The sequence below is a fragment of the Pristiophorus japonicus genome, chromosome 4, assembly GCF_044704955.1.
Source record: "Pristiophorus japonicus isolate sPriJap1 chromosome 4, sPriJap1.hap1, whole genome shotgun sequence".
Lineage (NCBI taxonomy): Eukaryota > Metazoa > Chordata > Chondrichthyes > Pristiophoridae > Pristiophorus > Pristiophorus japonicus.
The window spans coordinates 132,963,469-132,977,011 of NC_091980.1; the positions used below are offsets into that span (position 1 = coordinate 132,963,469).

General features: G+C 45.1%; 1 protein-coding gene across 1 annotated transcript; it reads right to left on the reverse strand.

Moving 5' to 3' along the window:
• Nucleotides 1-11,442: 11,442 nt before the first annotated feature.
• LOC139262671 (ferritin heavy chain, oocyte isoform-like) lies at nucleotides 11,443-13,263 on the reverse strand. The gene is made up of 4 exons (XM_070877823.1): nucleotides 13,162-13,263; nucleotides 12,490-12,636; nucleotides 11,950-12,075; nucleotides 11,443-11,607 (listed from the first exon to the last, which is right to left on the reverse strand). Exons 1-4 carry the CDS (start codon nucleotides 13,261-13,263, stop codon nucleotides 11,443-11,445), a joined length of 540 nt encoding a protein of 179 aa, XP_070733924.1.
• Nucleotides 13,264-13,543: the final 280 nt, after the last annotated feature.

Below are 13,543 nucleotides of genomic sequence, written 5' to 3' on the forward strand. Positions count from 1 at the left end.
GTCCCCTGATAATGCGGAATGTTGAACTAAATGGATTCCCGGTGTCAGTGGAGCTGGACACGGGCATGAGCCAGTCCATCATGGGCAAAAAGACTTTCAAAAAATTGTGGTGCAGCAAAGCCTCAAGGTCAGTCTTAAGTCCCATTCACACGAAACTAAAAGTTACAAAAAGGAACTGATTCCTGTAATTGGCAGTGCTGCCATAAAGGTCTCCTATGATGGAACGGTGCACAAGCTACCACTCTGAGTGGTACCAGGTGATGGTCACATGCTGCTCGGCAGGAGCTGGCTGGGAAAGATACGCTGGAACTGGGACGCCATCCGAGCGCTATCGCCCGCTGATGACACTTCGTGTGCCCAGGTCTTAAACACGTTCCCTTCGCTCTTCGAACCAGACATCGGCAAATTCCAAGAAGCAAAAGTGCAGATCCACCTAATTCCGGGGCACGACCCATCCATTACAAGGCGAGAGCAGTACCATATATGATGAGAGAAAGAGTAGAGATCGAGCTAGACCGGTTGCAAAGAGAGGGCATCATTTCACCGATCGACTTCAACGAGTGGGCCGGTCCTATTGTCCCAGTTATCAAGGGAGACAGCTCCGTTAGAATCTGTGGCAATTACAAAGCAACTATCAATCGTGTATCCCTGCAGGACCGATAACCACTACCAAAGGTCAATGACCTCTTTGCAACGCTGGCGGGAGGAAAGACGTTCACGAAGCTGGATTTGAGTTCCGCCTACATAACGCAGGAACTGGAGAAATCATCGAAGGGCCTCACCTGCATCAACACGCACAAAGGTCTTTTCATGTATAACAGATGCCCGTGTGGAATTCAATGAGCGGCGGCGATATTCCAGAGAAACATGGAAAGCTTACGCAAGTCGGACCCACGCACTGTGGTCTTCCAGGACAATATTTTGGTTACAGGTCGGGACACAGGCGAGCATCTGCAGAACCTGGAGGAGGTTCTTAGTCGACTCAACAGCGTGGGACTCAGGTTAAAATGCTCGAAGTGCGCTTTCCTGGCCCCTGAAGTGGAGTTCCTGGGGAGGAGGATCACGGTAGGCATCAGGCCCACCGATTCGAAGATGGAGGCAATCGAGAATGCACCGTGGCCACGGAACGTGATAAAGCTGCGGTCGTTTCTAGGACTCCTGAACTATTTTGGTAACTTCTTACCAGGTCTCAGCACACTGTTAGAACCACTGCATGTCTTACTGCATAAAGGGGACGAATGGGCATGGGGCAAAAATCAAGAAAATTCCTTTGTAAAAGCGAGAAAATTGTTATGCTCAAACAAATTGCTTGTGTTGTATGATCCATGTAAGCATTTGGTACTAGCATGTGATACGTCGTCATATGGTGTTGGGTGTGTATTGCAACAAGCTAATGATTTTGGGAAATTGCAAACGGTTGCTTATGCATCTAGGAGTCTGTCTAAGGCTGAGAGAGCCTATAGCATGATGTTAGCGTGTGTCTATGGGTTAAAGAAATGCATCAATATCTGTTTGGGCTTAAACTCGAATTGGAAACTGACCATAAGCCACTTATATCCCTGTTTTCCGAGAGTAAGGGGATAAATACTAATGCATCGGCCCGCATCTAGGGGTGTTGGCGCTCACTTTATCCGCATACAATTTTGCCATCCACCACAGGCCAGACACAGAAAACTGCACTGATGCTCTCAGTAGGCTGCCATTGCCCACCATGGGGTGGAAATGGCGCAGCCTGCAGATTTAGTCATGGTTATGGAAGCATTTGAGAGTGAGCAATCATCCGCCACTGCCCGGCAGATCAAAACCTGGACGAGCCAGGACCACTTATTGGCCCCAAGTTTCCACACGCTACAAAACAGGCGCCCCTCCGAGCTGGGCGCCCGGTTTTTGCGCCGAAAATCGCGCCTGAAAAAAAACGCGCGAATCTGAAGCGCCCTGCAGCTCCATGGCAGCTTGGCACGGCGCCCAGGGGGCGGAGCCTACCTCTCGTGCCGATTTTTTAAGTGGGAGGGGGCGGGTACCATTTTAATTAGTTTTTTTCGTGACGGCAACGCTGCGCGTGCGCGTTGGAGCGTTCGTGCACGCACAGTGTGAAGGAAACATTGGCACTCGGCCATTTTTGTCGTTCTTTGTAGCTGTTTAATTTTTGAACATTTTTTAATAAAACCAATTGCCCTTCCATGATCAGCACTGAGGCTTCTTACAGCAGTGAGAAGGTGCAGGAAGCCTCAGAAGTTGAGGCAGCCATTTCCCGACGGCTTCCCCCCACTGCCGTCGGGAATGGCTGCCTCAACTTCTGAGGCTTCCTGCACCTTCTCACTGCCTCCTCCCCCCCCCTGCTGTCGGGAACGGCTGCCTCCTCCTCCCTGCCTCCCCCCCCCCGCTGCCGTCGGTCGGTTGGTCGAGCCCTCCCTCCCTCCCGTTCGCGGGAACGACGCCACACCGCTGAGCTGACTGAACCTGCCTGAAGCACTTTCACACAGGAAGGAAGATGGTTTATTTAATCTTTTCTTTGCTGATAAATGTTTATTCAGGTTGGATTTATTTGTATAATATTTGTATAAGTATATATAAGGATTTATTGTAGAATTTAATGACTTCCCTTCCCCCCCCTCCCAGCTCATTCCAGACGCCTAATTTGTAACCTGCGCCTGATTTTTTAATGTGTAGACAAGGTTTTTTCAGTTCTACAAAAATCTTCAATTGCTCCCTTCTAAGTTAGTTTGGAGTACGTTTTCACTGTGGAAACTTGGAAATCAGGAGTCAGTGGCCAGACATGCCCCCTTTTGAAGAAAAAATTCTGTTCCAAAGTGAAACTGTTCTAACTGACTAGAACTGCAGAAAACAAAATGTGGAGAATTGCGATTTCTAAGATAGTCCGTTCTCCACCAGTTGCTCCTAAAAATCAGGAGCAAATCATATGGAAACTTGGGGCCATTGTCCCTAGTCAAAAACTGTGTGCTTCACGGGAGCTGGTCCAGTGTCCAAGTGGAAATGCAGAAAGAGATAAAGCCGTTCCACCGGCGCAAAGATGAAATGTCTATACAGGCAGACTGCCATCTGTAGGGCAAGCGAGTAGTGTTTCCCGAGAAGGGCAGAGACACCTTCATCAGTGACCTCCACAGCACCCATCCAGGCATCGTAATGATGAAAGCGATAGCCAGATCCCACGTATCAATGCTGTCTTAGAGTCCTGCATGCACAGATGTAATACATGCTCGCAGTTAAGCAATGCGCCCAGGGAGGCGCCGCTAAGTTTATGGTCTTGGCCCTCCAGCCGTAGTCTAGTGTACATGTCGACTATGCGGGCCCCTTCTTGGGTAAAATGTTCCTTGTGGTTGTCGATGTGTACTCCAAATGAATTGAATGTGATAAAATGTCGGCTAGCATGCCCGCTGCCACTACTGAAAGCCTGCGGGCCATATTTGCCCCACACAGCCTACCCGATGTCCTGGTGAGCGACAATGGGCCATGTTTTGCCAGTGCTGAGTTCAAAGAATTCATGACCTGCAACGGGATCAAATATGTCACATCTGCCCCATTTAAACTAACGTTCAATGATCAGGCAGAGAGAGCAGTGCAAATCATCTAGCAGGGCTTGAAGAGGGTCACGGAAGACTCACCGCAAACTTGCCTATCCCGAATCCTGCTTAGCTCCCGCACGAGACCCCATTCACTCACTGGTATCCCAACTGCTGAACTGCTCATGAAAAGAGCACTTAAGACAAGGCTCTCGTTAGTTCACCCTGATCTACATGAACAGGTAGAGAGCAGCCGGCTTCAATAAAGTACATACCATGATAGCGCAAATGTGTCACTTGAGATTGAAGTCAATGATCCTGTGTTTGTATTGAATTATGGACAAGGTCCCAAGTGGCGTCTCGGCACTGTTGTGGCCAAAGAGGGGAGCAGGGTGTTTCGGATCAAACTTTCAAATGGACTCATTCACCGGAAACATTTGGACCAAATCAAACTCAGATTCATGGGCTATACTGAGCAACCCACTTTGTACCCTACCTTTTTTGACCCCCCAGCATACACACCAGTGGCAACCGACACCACGGTTGGCCACGAAGCAGAACCCATCATACACAGCAGCCCAGTAGGTCCCACCACACCAGAAAGCCCAGCAAGGCCAGCTGCACAGCCGCCCAGCGAGGGCCCAACAGTTGATTCAACAATACCAGCTTTCACTCCGAGACGATTAATCATGGCAAGAAGGGCCCCAGATTGACTCATCTTGTAAATTGTTACACTGTTCACTTTGGGGGGGGAGTGTTGTTATATATGTAAACTTGCATATACACTGTACAGCCACCAGAGGGCTCATCCCCTGGAGTACCAGGGATCCCATAATCCCTTGACAACACAGGTATTTAAGGAGGCCTCACAGGTTGGAGAGGCACTCTGGAGACCTGCAATGAAAGACCAAGGTCACACTTTACTTTGAGCTCACAGTATTCAGTCTGACTCTTTCTCCATACATAACAACAGTGACCTATTGTGACACCATATTCTAGAATGCTAACACTCATTGAACCATGGGACATTGGGAGGTTAGACATCCCGAGTGTAAGAGACATGAAGCGGACATACCCGACTTTTTTGGATCTTTTCTCTTTCCTTGTTTTGGCCTCATTGTCCTATGTGGAAGAATATGAGGCAGAAGCACCTGAGATGACTATGTAGGGGTTAAGATAGAAACATAGAAAATAGGTGCAGGAGTAGGCCATTCGGCCCGTCGAGCCTGCACCAACATTCAATGAAATCATGGCTGAACATTCACCTCAGTACCCCTTTCCTGCTTTCTCTCTATACACCCTTGATCCCTTTAGCCATAAGGACCATATCTCTTGAATATATCTAATGAACTGGCATCAACAACTCTCTGAGGTAGAAAATACCCCAGATTCACAACTCTCTGAGTGAAGAAGTTTCTCCTCATCTTGGTCCTAAATGGCTAACCCCTTATCCTTAGACTGGACCCCTGGTTCTGGACTTCCCCTACATTGGGAACATTCTTCCTACATCTAACCTGTCCAGTCCCGTCAGAATTATATATGTTTCTATGAGATCCCCTCTCATTCTTCTAAACTCCAGTGAATACAGGCCCAGTCGATCCAGTCTCTCCTCATATGTCAGTGCTGCCATCCCGGGAATCAGTCTGGTGAACCTTCGCTGCACTCCCTCAATAGCAAGGATGTCCTTACTCAGATTAGGAGAACAAAACTGAACATAATATTCCAGGTGAGGCTCACCAAGACCCTGTACAACTGCAGTAAGCCCTCCCTGCTCCAAAACTTAAATCCCCTAGCTATGAAGGCCAACATGCCATTTGCTTTCTTCACCGCCTGCTGTACCTGCATACTCAAAGCAGTGTATGAGCTCACACTGAGTGTCAAGAGAAAATGGTGGGTGCAAGTGATGTCAGAGGAGGCGATGAAGACTGGAGAAAGATGGTTTGGATTTGTTCTGATCCATGATGAGCTTCAAATAATAATATTTGACCGTGGAGAGGGAGAGGTGGACCACCTTGAGGTGATTGTGCCAAATCTGGCCATGGACAGCAGGCTAAAATCCAGGCTGCATCTTTGAACAGGACATGAATAATTTTGATTTTTAGAAACTTTGAAAATCTACAAACCAGAACCACCTCAAATTTAGGTTTCACACTAATTTTCATGAGGTATATTTAAACTGGTGGAGATATCCACAACCTGACTCCCCACTGACTGACTGTGGGCACATTCCTCAGTTCCTGCGGACCTTCATTGCTTGTCCCTCCCTGTATTGTGAATGAATACATTTGGAAGGGGAATTACAATCTGAGCCTCCATACATATATGACTTTGCATTTGTTGTGAGTGGTGCTGACTGTGTCTTTTAGTTGGAGCAGTGTTACAAATCCACCTGTGTACATTCATCCAGATCCAGATCTTCCCATTGTAAACAGACCGAATGGGGACCTTGCTGTGTATAAATTGGCTGCTACAAAACAGTGACTGAACTTCAAAAGAACTTCATCAGCTATGAAGTGCTTTGGGCTGTCCTGAACAAAAGGCATCATATAAATGTAAGATTTGATCAACCTTGCCTCAGTTGCTAACACCCTTGTCCCTGAGTCAGTAGGTATCAGCACAGGGAATCAAAGGATATGGAGATAGGGTGGGAAAGTGCAGTTGACGATCAACCATGACCATATTGAATGTTGGAGCAGGCTCAAGGTGCCATTGGACATGCTCCTGCTCCTAATTATGTTCTTATGTTATTGCATGGAGTGGGGTGAACATTGACCTGATATATTTTGTGATGCGTACGTAAACAGTTAACCATTACCGCAGTTCTGAGCTCAGAGCGAGGAATGTCTGCAGCTGAACCACATCCGTGTGCAGCATGTTAAATTTGTACAGAACCTTGGCTGGACAATACTTGGAGTCCTGTGCACAGTGCTGGTCTTCAGAGAATCACAGAATAATAAAGCACAGAAGGAGGCCATTCGACCCATCGAGTCTGTGCCGGCTCGTTCAACGAGCAATCCAGTTAGTCCAGTTCTTTCCCCATAAACCCTGCAATTTTTTCTCCTTCATGTATTTGTCTAGTTCCCTTTTTGAAGGCTACTATTGAATCTGTTTCCACCATCCTATCAGGCAGTGATTCCAAATCCTAATCACTCGTTGAGTTAACAAGTTTTTCTTCATGTCGCCTCTGGTTCCTTTGCGAATCACATTAAATCTGTGCCCTCTGATTATTGACCCTTCAGCCAATGGAAACATTTTTGTTGATTGACAGAGTTAAGCGATCCCACAATCAATGGGTCAGATCAAAGCTCTGCAGTCCTGCCACATCCAGTCGTGAATAGTGGGAGATCATTAAAGCACTAATGGGAAGAGGAGGCTCCATGAATATCCCCGTCCTCAATGATGGCAGAACCCAGCATGCGAATGCAAAAGACAAAGCTGAGGCATTTGCAACCATCTTCTGCGAGAAGTGCCTCATGTATGATCCATCTCAGCTTTCTCCTGAGGTCCCCACCATCACAGAAGCCAGTCTTCAGCCAATTCAATTCACTTGACATGATATCAAGCTGAGCACACTGGATACAGCAAAGTGTATGGACCCCAACAACATCCCGGCTGTCGTGCTGAAGACTTGTGCTCCAGAACTAACTGCACTTCTAGCCAAGCTGTTCCAGTACAGCTCCAATATTGGCAACTAACGACAACATGGAAAACTGCTCAGGTATCTCCTGTCCACAAAAAAAAGAGGACAAATCAAATCCAGCCAATTACTGCCCCATCATCTACTCACAAACATCAGCAAAGTGATGGAAGGTGTCGTCGACAGTGTTATCAAATGCCACTTACTCACCAATAATCTGTTCACAGATGTTCAGTTTGGGTTTGGCCAGGACCACTCGGCTACAGACCTCATTACAGCCTTGGTCCAAACATGGACAAAAGAGCTGAATTCCAGAGATGAGGTGAGAGTGACTACCTTTGACATCAAGGCAGCATTTGACCAAGTTTGCATCATAGAGCCCAGATAAAATTGAAGTCAATGGGAATCAAGGAGGAACCTCTCCATGGCTGGAGTCATACCGAGCACAAAGGAAGATGGTTGTGGTTCTTGGAGGTCAATCATCTCAGCCACAGGACATCGCTGCAGGAGATCCTCAGAACAGTGTCCTAGGCCCAACCATCTTCAGCTGCTTCATTAATGAACTTCGCTCCATCATAAGGTCAGAAGTGGGAATGTTCACTGATGATTGCACAGTGTTCAGTTCCATTTGCACCTCCTCAGAATATGAAGTAGTCCATGACCACATTCAGCAAGACCTGGACAACATTCAGGCTTGGGCTGACATGTGGCAAGTAACATTTGCACCACACAAGTGCCAGGCAATGACTATCTTCAACAAGCAAGAGTCTAAGCACCTGCCCTTGCTTTCAGCAGCATTACCATTGCCGAATCTCCTACTATTAATACCTGGGGGTCACCATTGAAGAGAAACATAAATGGACCACTCTCATAAATACTGTGGTAACAAGAGCGGGTCAGAGGCCAGGTATTCTGCAGCGAGTGTCACACCTCCTGACTCCCCAAAGCCTTTCCACCATCTACAAGGCACAAGTCAGGAGTGTGATGGAATACTCTGCACTTGCTTGGACGAGTGCAGCTCCAACAACCCTCGAGAAGCTCGACACATCCAGAACAAAGCAGCTCATTTGATTGGCATCCCATCCACCACCTTCAATATTCACTGCCTTCACCATGGCTGCATTGTGTACCATCTACAAGATTCCCCGCTACAACTCACCAAGGCTTCTTTGGCAGTATTTGCCAACCCGCGACCTCCACCAACTAGAAGGACAAGGGCAGCAGGCACATGGGAACACCATCACTTGCAATTTCCCTCACTTGGAAATATATCGCTATTCCTTCATTGGCACTGGGTCAAAATCATTGATCTCCCTCTATAACGGCATAGTGGGAGTACCTTCATCACAAGGACTGCAGCAGCTCAAGAAGGTCGCTCACTACCATCTTGTCAAGTAAAATTAGGGATGGGCAATAAATGCCATCCTTGCCAGTGGCACCCACAGCCTGGAAAGAATTAAAAAGACATTAACATGGAAAGACTAAATGAGACAATTTAATTGCACCCAGTGCAGTTCTCAGCAAAGTTCCTAAATGAACTTGTAAACACTGGATTATTGGACCTTCGGCATCAACAACATTTGAATCTATTCATGGACAAGAAGGGGACAAAGAGATATCCAGTAGGATTGGAAAGGATGATTGCTATTTGGTATGAAATTCACAATTGGACAAAATACAAATGGATACATTTATGAAGGAGCTGCTGGTATTGGATTTATAAATTGATGGAACAGATATGGCGGGGCGGAGAATCGGGGGTGTGAAAGTTTCAGGAGAAGTATCTATTTGACTTGACAATTTAACTCGTTTTGTGAATTATGCATTATTCACCAAATGCATAAATAACCTTTATGCATTTAGTGAAATACATTTACTCATTTCAGGAGGATTATACTTTGTTGGAGTACAATCCCACACGTATTCCTTGCCCAATTCCTTATTCATGTGGGAGCCGAGTCAGTGAGTGTTCACAGGTTAGTCAGCCATGACGTGGGGTGGGAGAGGTCCCAGAACCACGCCCAATCGTGTATTCTACGTGGGGTATGACACAATAGTGGTTATGTTACTGGATAAGTAATGCAGAGGCCTGGACTACTGATAGAGGCAAAATCCCACCACCGGTTCTGCAGAATATAAATTCAATTAAACAAATAAATCTGGAATAAAAAGCTACTACAGGTGATCGTGGAACTAGAAGATTATCATAAAAACCCATGTGATTCTCTAATTTCCTTTAAGGAAATAAATCTGCCGTCCTTACCCAGTCTGGCCTATATGTGACTCCAAGCCCACAGCAAAGTGGCTGACTATCAACTGCCCTCTGAAATGGCCCAGCAAGGCACTCAGTGCTACAAAGCGGTTCACCTTCAAGGTCAATTAGAGATGGGCAATAAATGAAGCCTTGAGCTCAGACATTACTGGTCTGTATGGCAGTTACTTGCTTCTTTGCCCACACAGCTCAACAGGAAGTCTATAGCAGCAGTGATACGTTTAGTTACTGAGCTACCCACAGTAATAACTCTGAATGCAAAGAGCACAGATGCATTTAAGGAGAGGCTAGATAAACACATGAGGGATAAAGGAATAGAAGGATATGCTGATAGGTCTAGATGAAGTGGGGAGTGAGGAGGCTCACATGGAGCATAAACCACAGCATGGCCCAGTTGGGCCTGAATGGTCTTTTTCTGTGCTGTGAATGCGATGTAATTCTTAAAACACGGGCACCTGTGAAGTTTTTCAAATCGAGTGAGCTTGAGACTTTGTCAGAAACAGAAAGTTGCCAAACCCATCAGCTGCAAACCCTGGCCGACTCGTGGAATTGTCGCTCATCAATATATGAAATATTGCAACATCGATACCCAAAAAGTGCCTTTGAGAGTTGCAAAGACATTAACATGGAATGGCTTATGGCACTTTAATTGCAACAAATACAGTTTTCAGCTAAATTCCTAAAACAAACTTGTAAACACTGGATTATTACAGCTGTAGCATTTACATTTGAATCCATTCATCGGGGTGAAGGAGAGAAATGGAGAGCCCTGTGGATTTGGACAGATTAATTGCTATTTGGTATGAAATGCACAATGAGTCTAAATACAAATGGATACATTGGGTTGATGAATTGAGGTATTAGGCATTGGAGCTGGGGGTGAGGTAAATGTTTATCCAGAGGTGTGTGTTTAACTGCTTGGGCCTTTTGCTTTGTGCCTTTAATGAAATAAATATACTCCTTTCAGAAGATATGTTGGAGTACAATTGCACAGGTATTCATTCAATAACTTACCTAATTATTTATTCATGTGAACCACGGTCATGTTGGCAAGTTATTTAGCCATGAGGTAGGATTGAGCAGATGAAAATCTGTCCTAGAACCACCACACGCAGGTATCCACTGAAGCTGTGACAGCAAGCTGATGTCACCTGTTGCTTTCCCTCCTCACCCAATTGTAGTGCCTGGGGTTCAATGCACTCAGACATTGCTGGTCTGTACAGCAGTTGCAGCTCTGCCTACAAAGCTTAACAGAACATCTACAGACCAGTGGTGAGTTCAGTTACTGAACAACCTGCAATAATAACCAAACAGGATCTGCAGCAACTATTGAATACAACCTGCTAACTCCAGGGCCAGTGCAATTATTAAATAGGAAGTTAACCCAGGACTTTTTCTTCACTGTCTGAAGAGGTGAAACTCAACATACTGGGAAACACTCCTTGTGTAACACACATTACAGCAACTTGTATTTTGTTGTATGGAGTTGTCATTTATCAAAGGCTGAGAGAATGTTCAAAAGTGGGAACAGGTATTTTTAATTCAGCTGTCTAGTTCATACATTCCCTTTCCTAAACCTATTTAAGAGTCTCCTTAAACTGTACCTCTGCCTATGCTTTGACCCTCAGTCAATAGCTGATGGGCTGTTAATGGTCTAAATGTAAATTTTAGACCTTGCAACATGTGTCTTACCATTCAATTCAATACATCGACATTACACTAGAGAAAAAACAAATTTCATAGGATTAAATCCTATATTTGTTGCACAGCTCCAGCTAATTCTGGTGTGATGTAAACCACATTATTTTAATTGAATAATAAGCAACCACTCAAATATACAAGGAGATAAAACCCAGTCCAATATTGTACAGTTTATTTACAGTTATGTTACATTTCACAAGAGGAAATGTCTCAGATCTTTGTACAAAGTCAGAAGCCATCATTCCCTACAGGACAGGGGTACCCATTATATAAATACATGTACTAAACACAAAGTGCTTGATCCAGTCAGTTTAGTCACTTCCCCCCCCCCCCCCCAGGGTGTGCTTGTCAAACAGGTACTCTCCCAGGCCATTCTCAGGGGCTCCCAGTCTCTTCAGGTTGGTGATGTGATCTCCAAGCTTCTTGATCATCTTCACTTGTTCATCCAAGTAGTGGGTCTCCAGGAAGTCACACAACTGAAAGAGGGAAAACTAGTTATGTCCAGCAGCAGATATCAAGGAATGTCAGCTTCCCTTCAGAATTTGGATTTTAATTTTCTTGAACTGGAGGAGAGTCAAGTGATGCAATTGAGATTGATGGAATTACTGCATCATTAGGTGCTCAGATCATGGGATCACAGGGACACATTTACAAGTCACTGTCCAAAGTAGGTCAACTTTCCCCATCCCTTCCCAAACAAAAAGTACATAGGGAGACACCAACTCAAATCTGGAGATCTTTTAATTAGCCCCAACAACAGCAAAGTGCCACAGCCTCCAACTTACCCAAAAGCCCACATTAAATTATTAACAACTTACATGAGGATCTGTCCTCTCAGTGGAGAGTTTGTGCAGATCCAGCAGACTCTGGTTCACATTCTTCTCCATCTGCAGAGCTCTCTGCATCGCCTCCAGACCATTGCTCCACTCATCCTGCTCTGGTTTCTGGAAAGAAAGAAAGTTCCAACAGTGCACTTACAATGGATTAAACAAACGTTAAAAAGTATTGACGGAAATTAGGGGTTCAATAAAAAGTCTACTTTACCATGAACCCATGTGTGAGAATATAAAATTGCCATTATGCTATCACAACCACTGGAGTCACATTGATGAGGCAAATAGCATAGATGTATTTAAGGGTAAGCTAGGCAAGTGCATTTGGAGAAAGGAATAGAATGATATGCTGAGAGGGCAAGATGAAGCAAGGTGGGAGGAGGCTCGCTGGAGTATAAACAAAGACAAAGACCAGTTTGGCCAAATGGCCTGTGTTGTAAATTGGAACCAATTGCTTCAGAATGTACTGGGAACAATCAGTCGAAGGGGAGCTGGACAGAAGGCCACTCCTTTATTGAATCCAACCTTGATATCCGTTAAGATGATCCGTCCTCCACGACGATTCTGGAATTTCATCAGTTTCTCAGCATGTTCACGTTCCTCATGTGACTGCTCCTTGAAGAACTCCGCAAAGTGACGCAGGGCAACATCATCCCGGTCAAAGTAGAAGGACTATGAAGAAATTTAAAAAAGGTAGTTTGGTATTGCATAGCAGACCCATAACTGTGTACATTACATAAATTCAAATTTGACTTTCTTTCAAGGGTTCAAAGTCTCACTGAACTTGTATGTGCATGGGCAAGGAAACAATGTTTTGATATCCTTACCCAATGAAAAACCAGAGCCCAGCATCAAAGACTTGATTTTTCAGTGGTGGGAGCAGGGGAAAAAGTGTTCCAGATTGGCACCACCCTTGCAGGAAAGAATACTTCCTTACATCCTTCTTAAAGGGTCTAGCTTAAATATTATAGACCCTCAAAGTCAATGGAGTGCATTAGAATGAGGATACAATTTATGAGTTCCATGTATTGAGCACAGAATGTATTCAAATAAACTTCAATAAAAACTCAAAGGAGCACAAGAAAGTGAGTTGTTAAGATTCAAGATACTCCAAATAGGTGGGCTGGATATAACAGAATTTAATAAATTCACATTACATAGTCTCCATTGTGAAGTGGTCTAAAATGCAAAACTCACCATGGAGAGATAAACATAGGAGGAATAGAGCTCCATGTTGATCTGCTTGTTGACAGCATCCTCACAGTCCTGGTGGTAGTTCTGATGCACTTGAGAAGCCATCTTGATTCTTTTTCACAAATCTAACCTTTGTTGTAGCAACAAACTGAGATTTAACCAACCTCAAACTCCTGTATTTATACTGAGGGATAATCCAGGGTGTGGCAGCCTCGATAATGAGTGACGGTCCTCAATACCCAATCAGAAGTTGCAGCCTCTCAGAGCACCAATCAACTTAAGGGAGGAGGGGGATGGACTCCCAGAGCCAGTCAGATTTTTGAAGAATGAGCATCATTGGCTGACAACTCAATGAGGATCCCAATTGTCCTAACTTTCCTCAAAC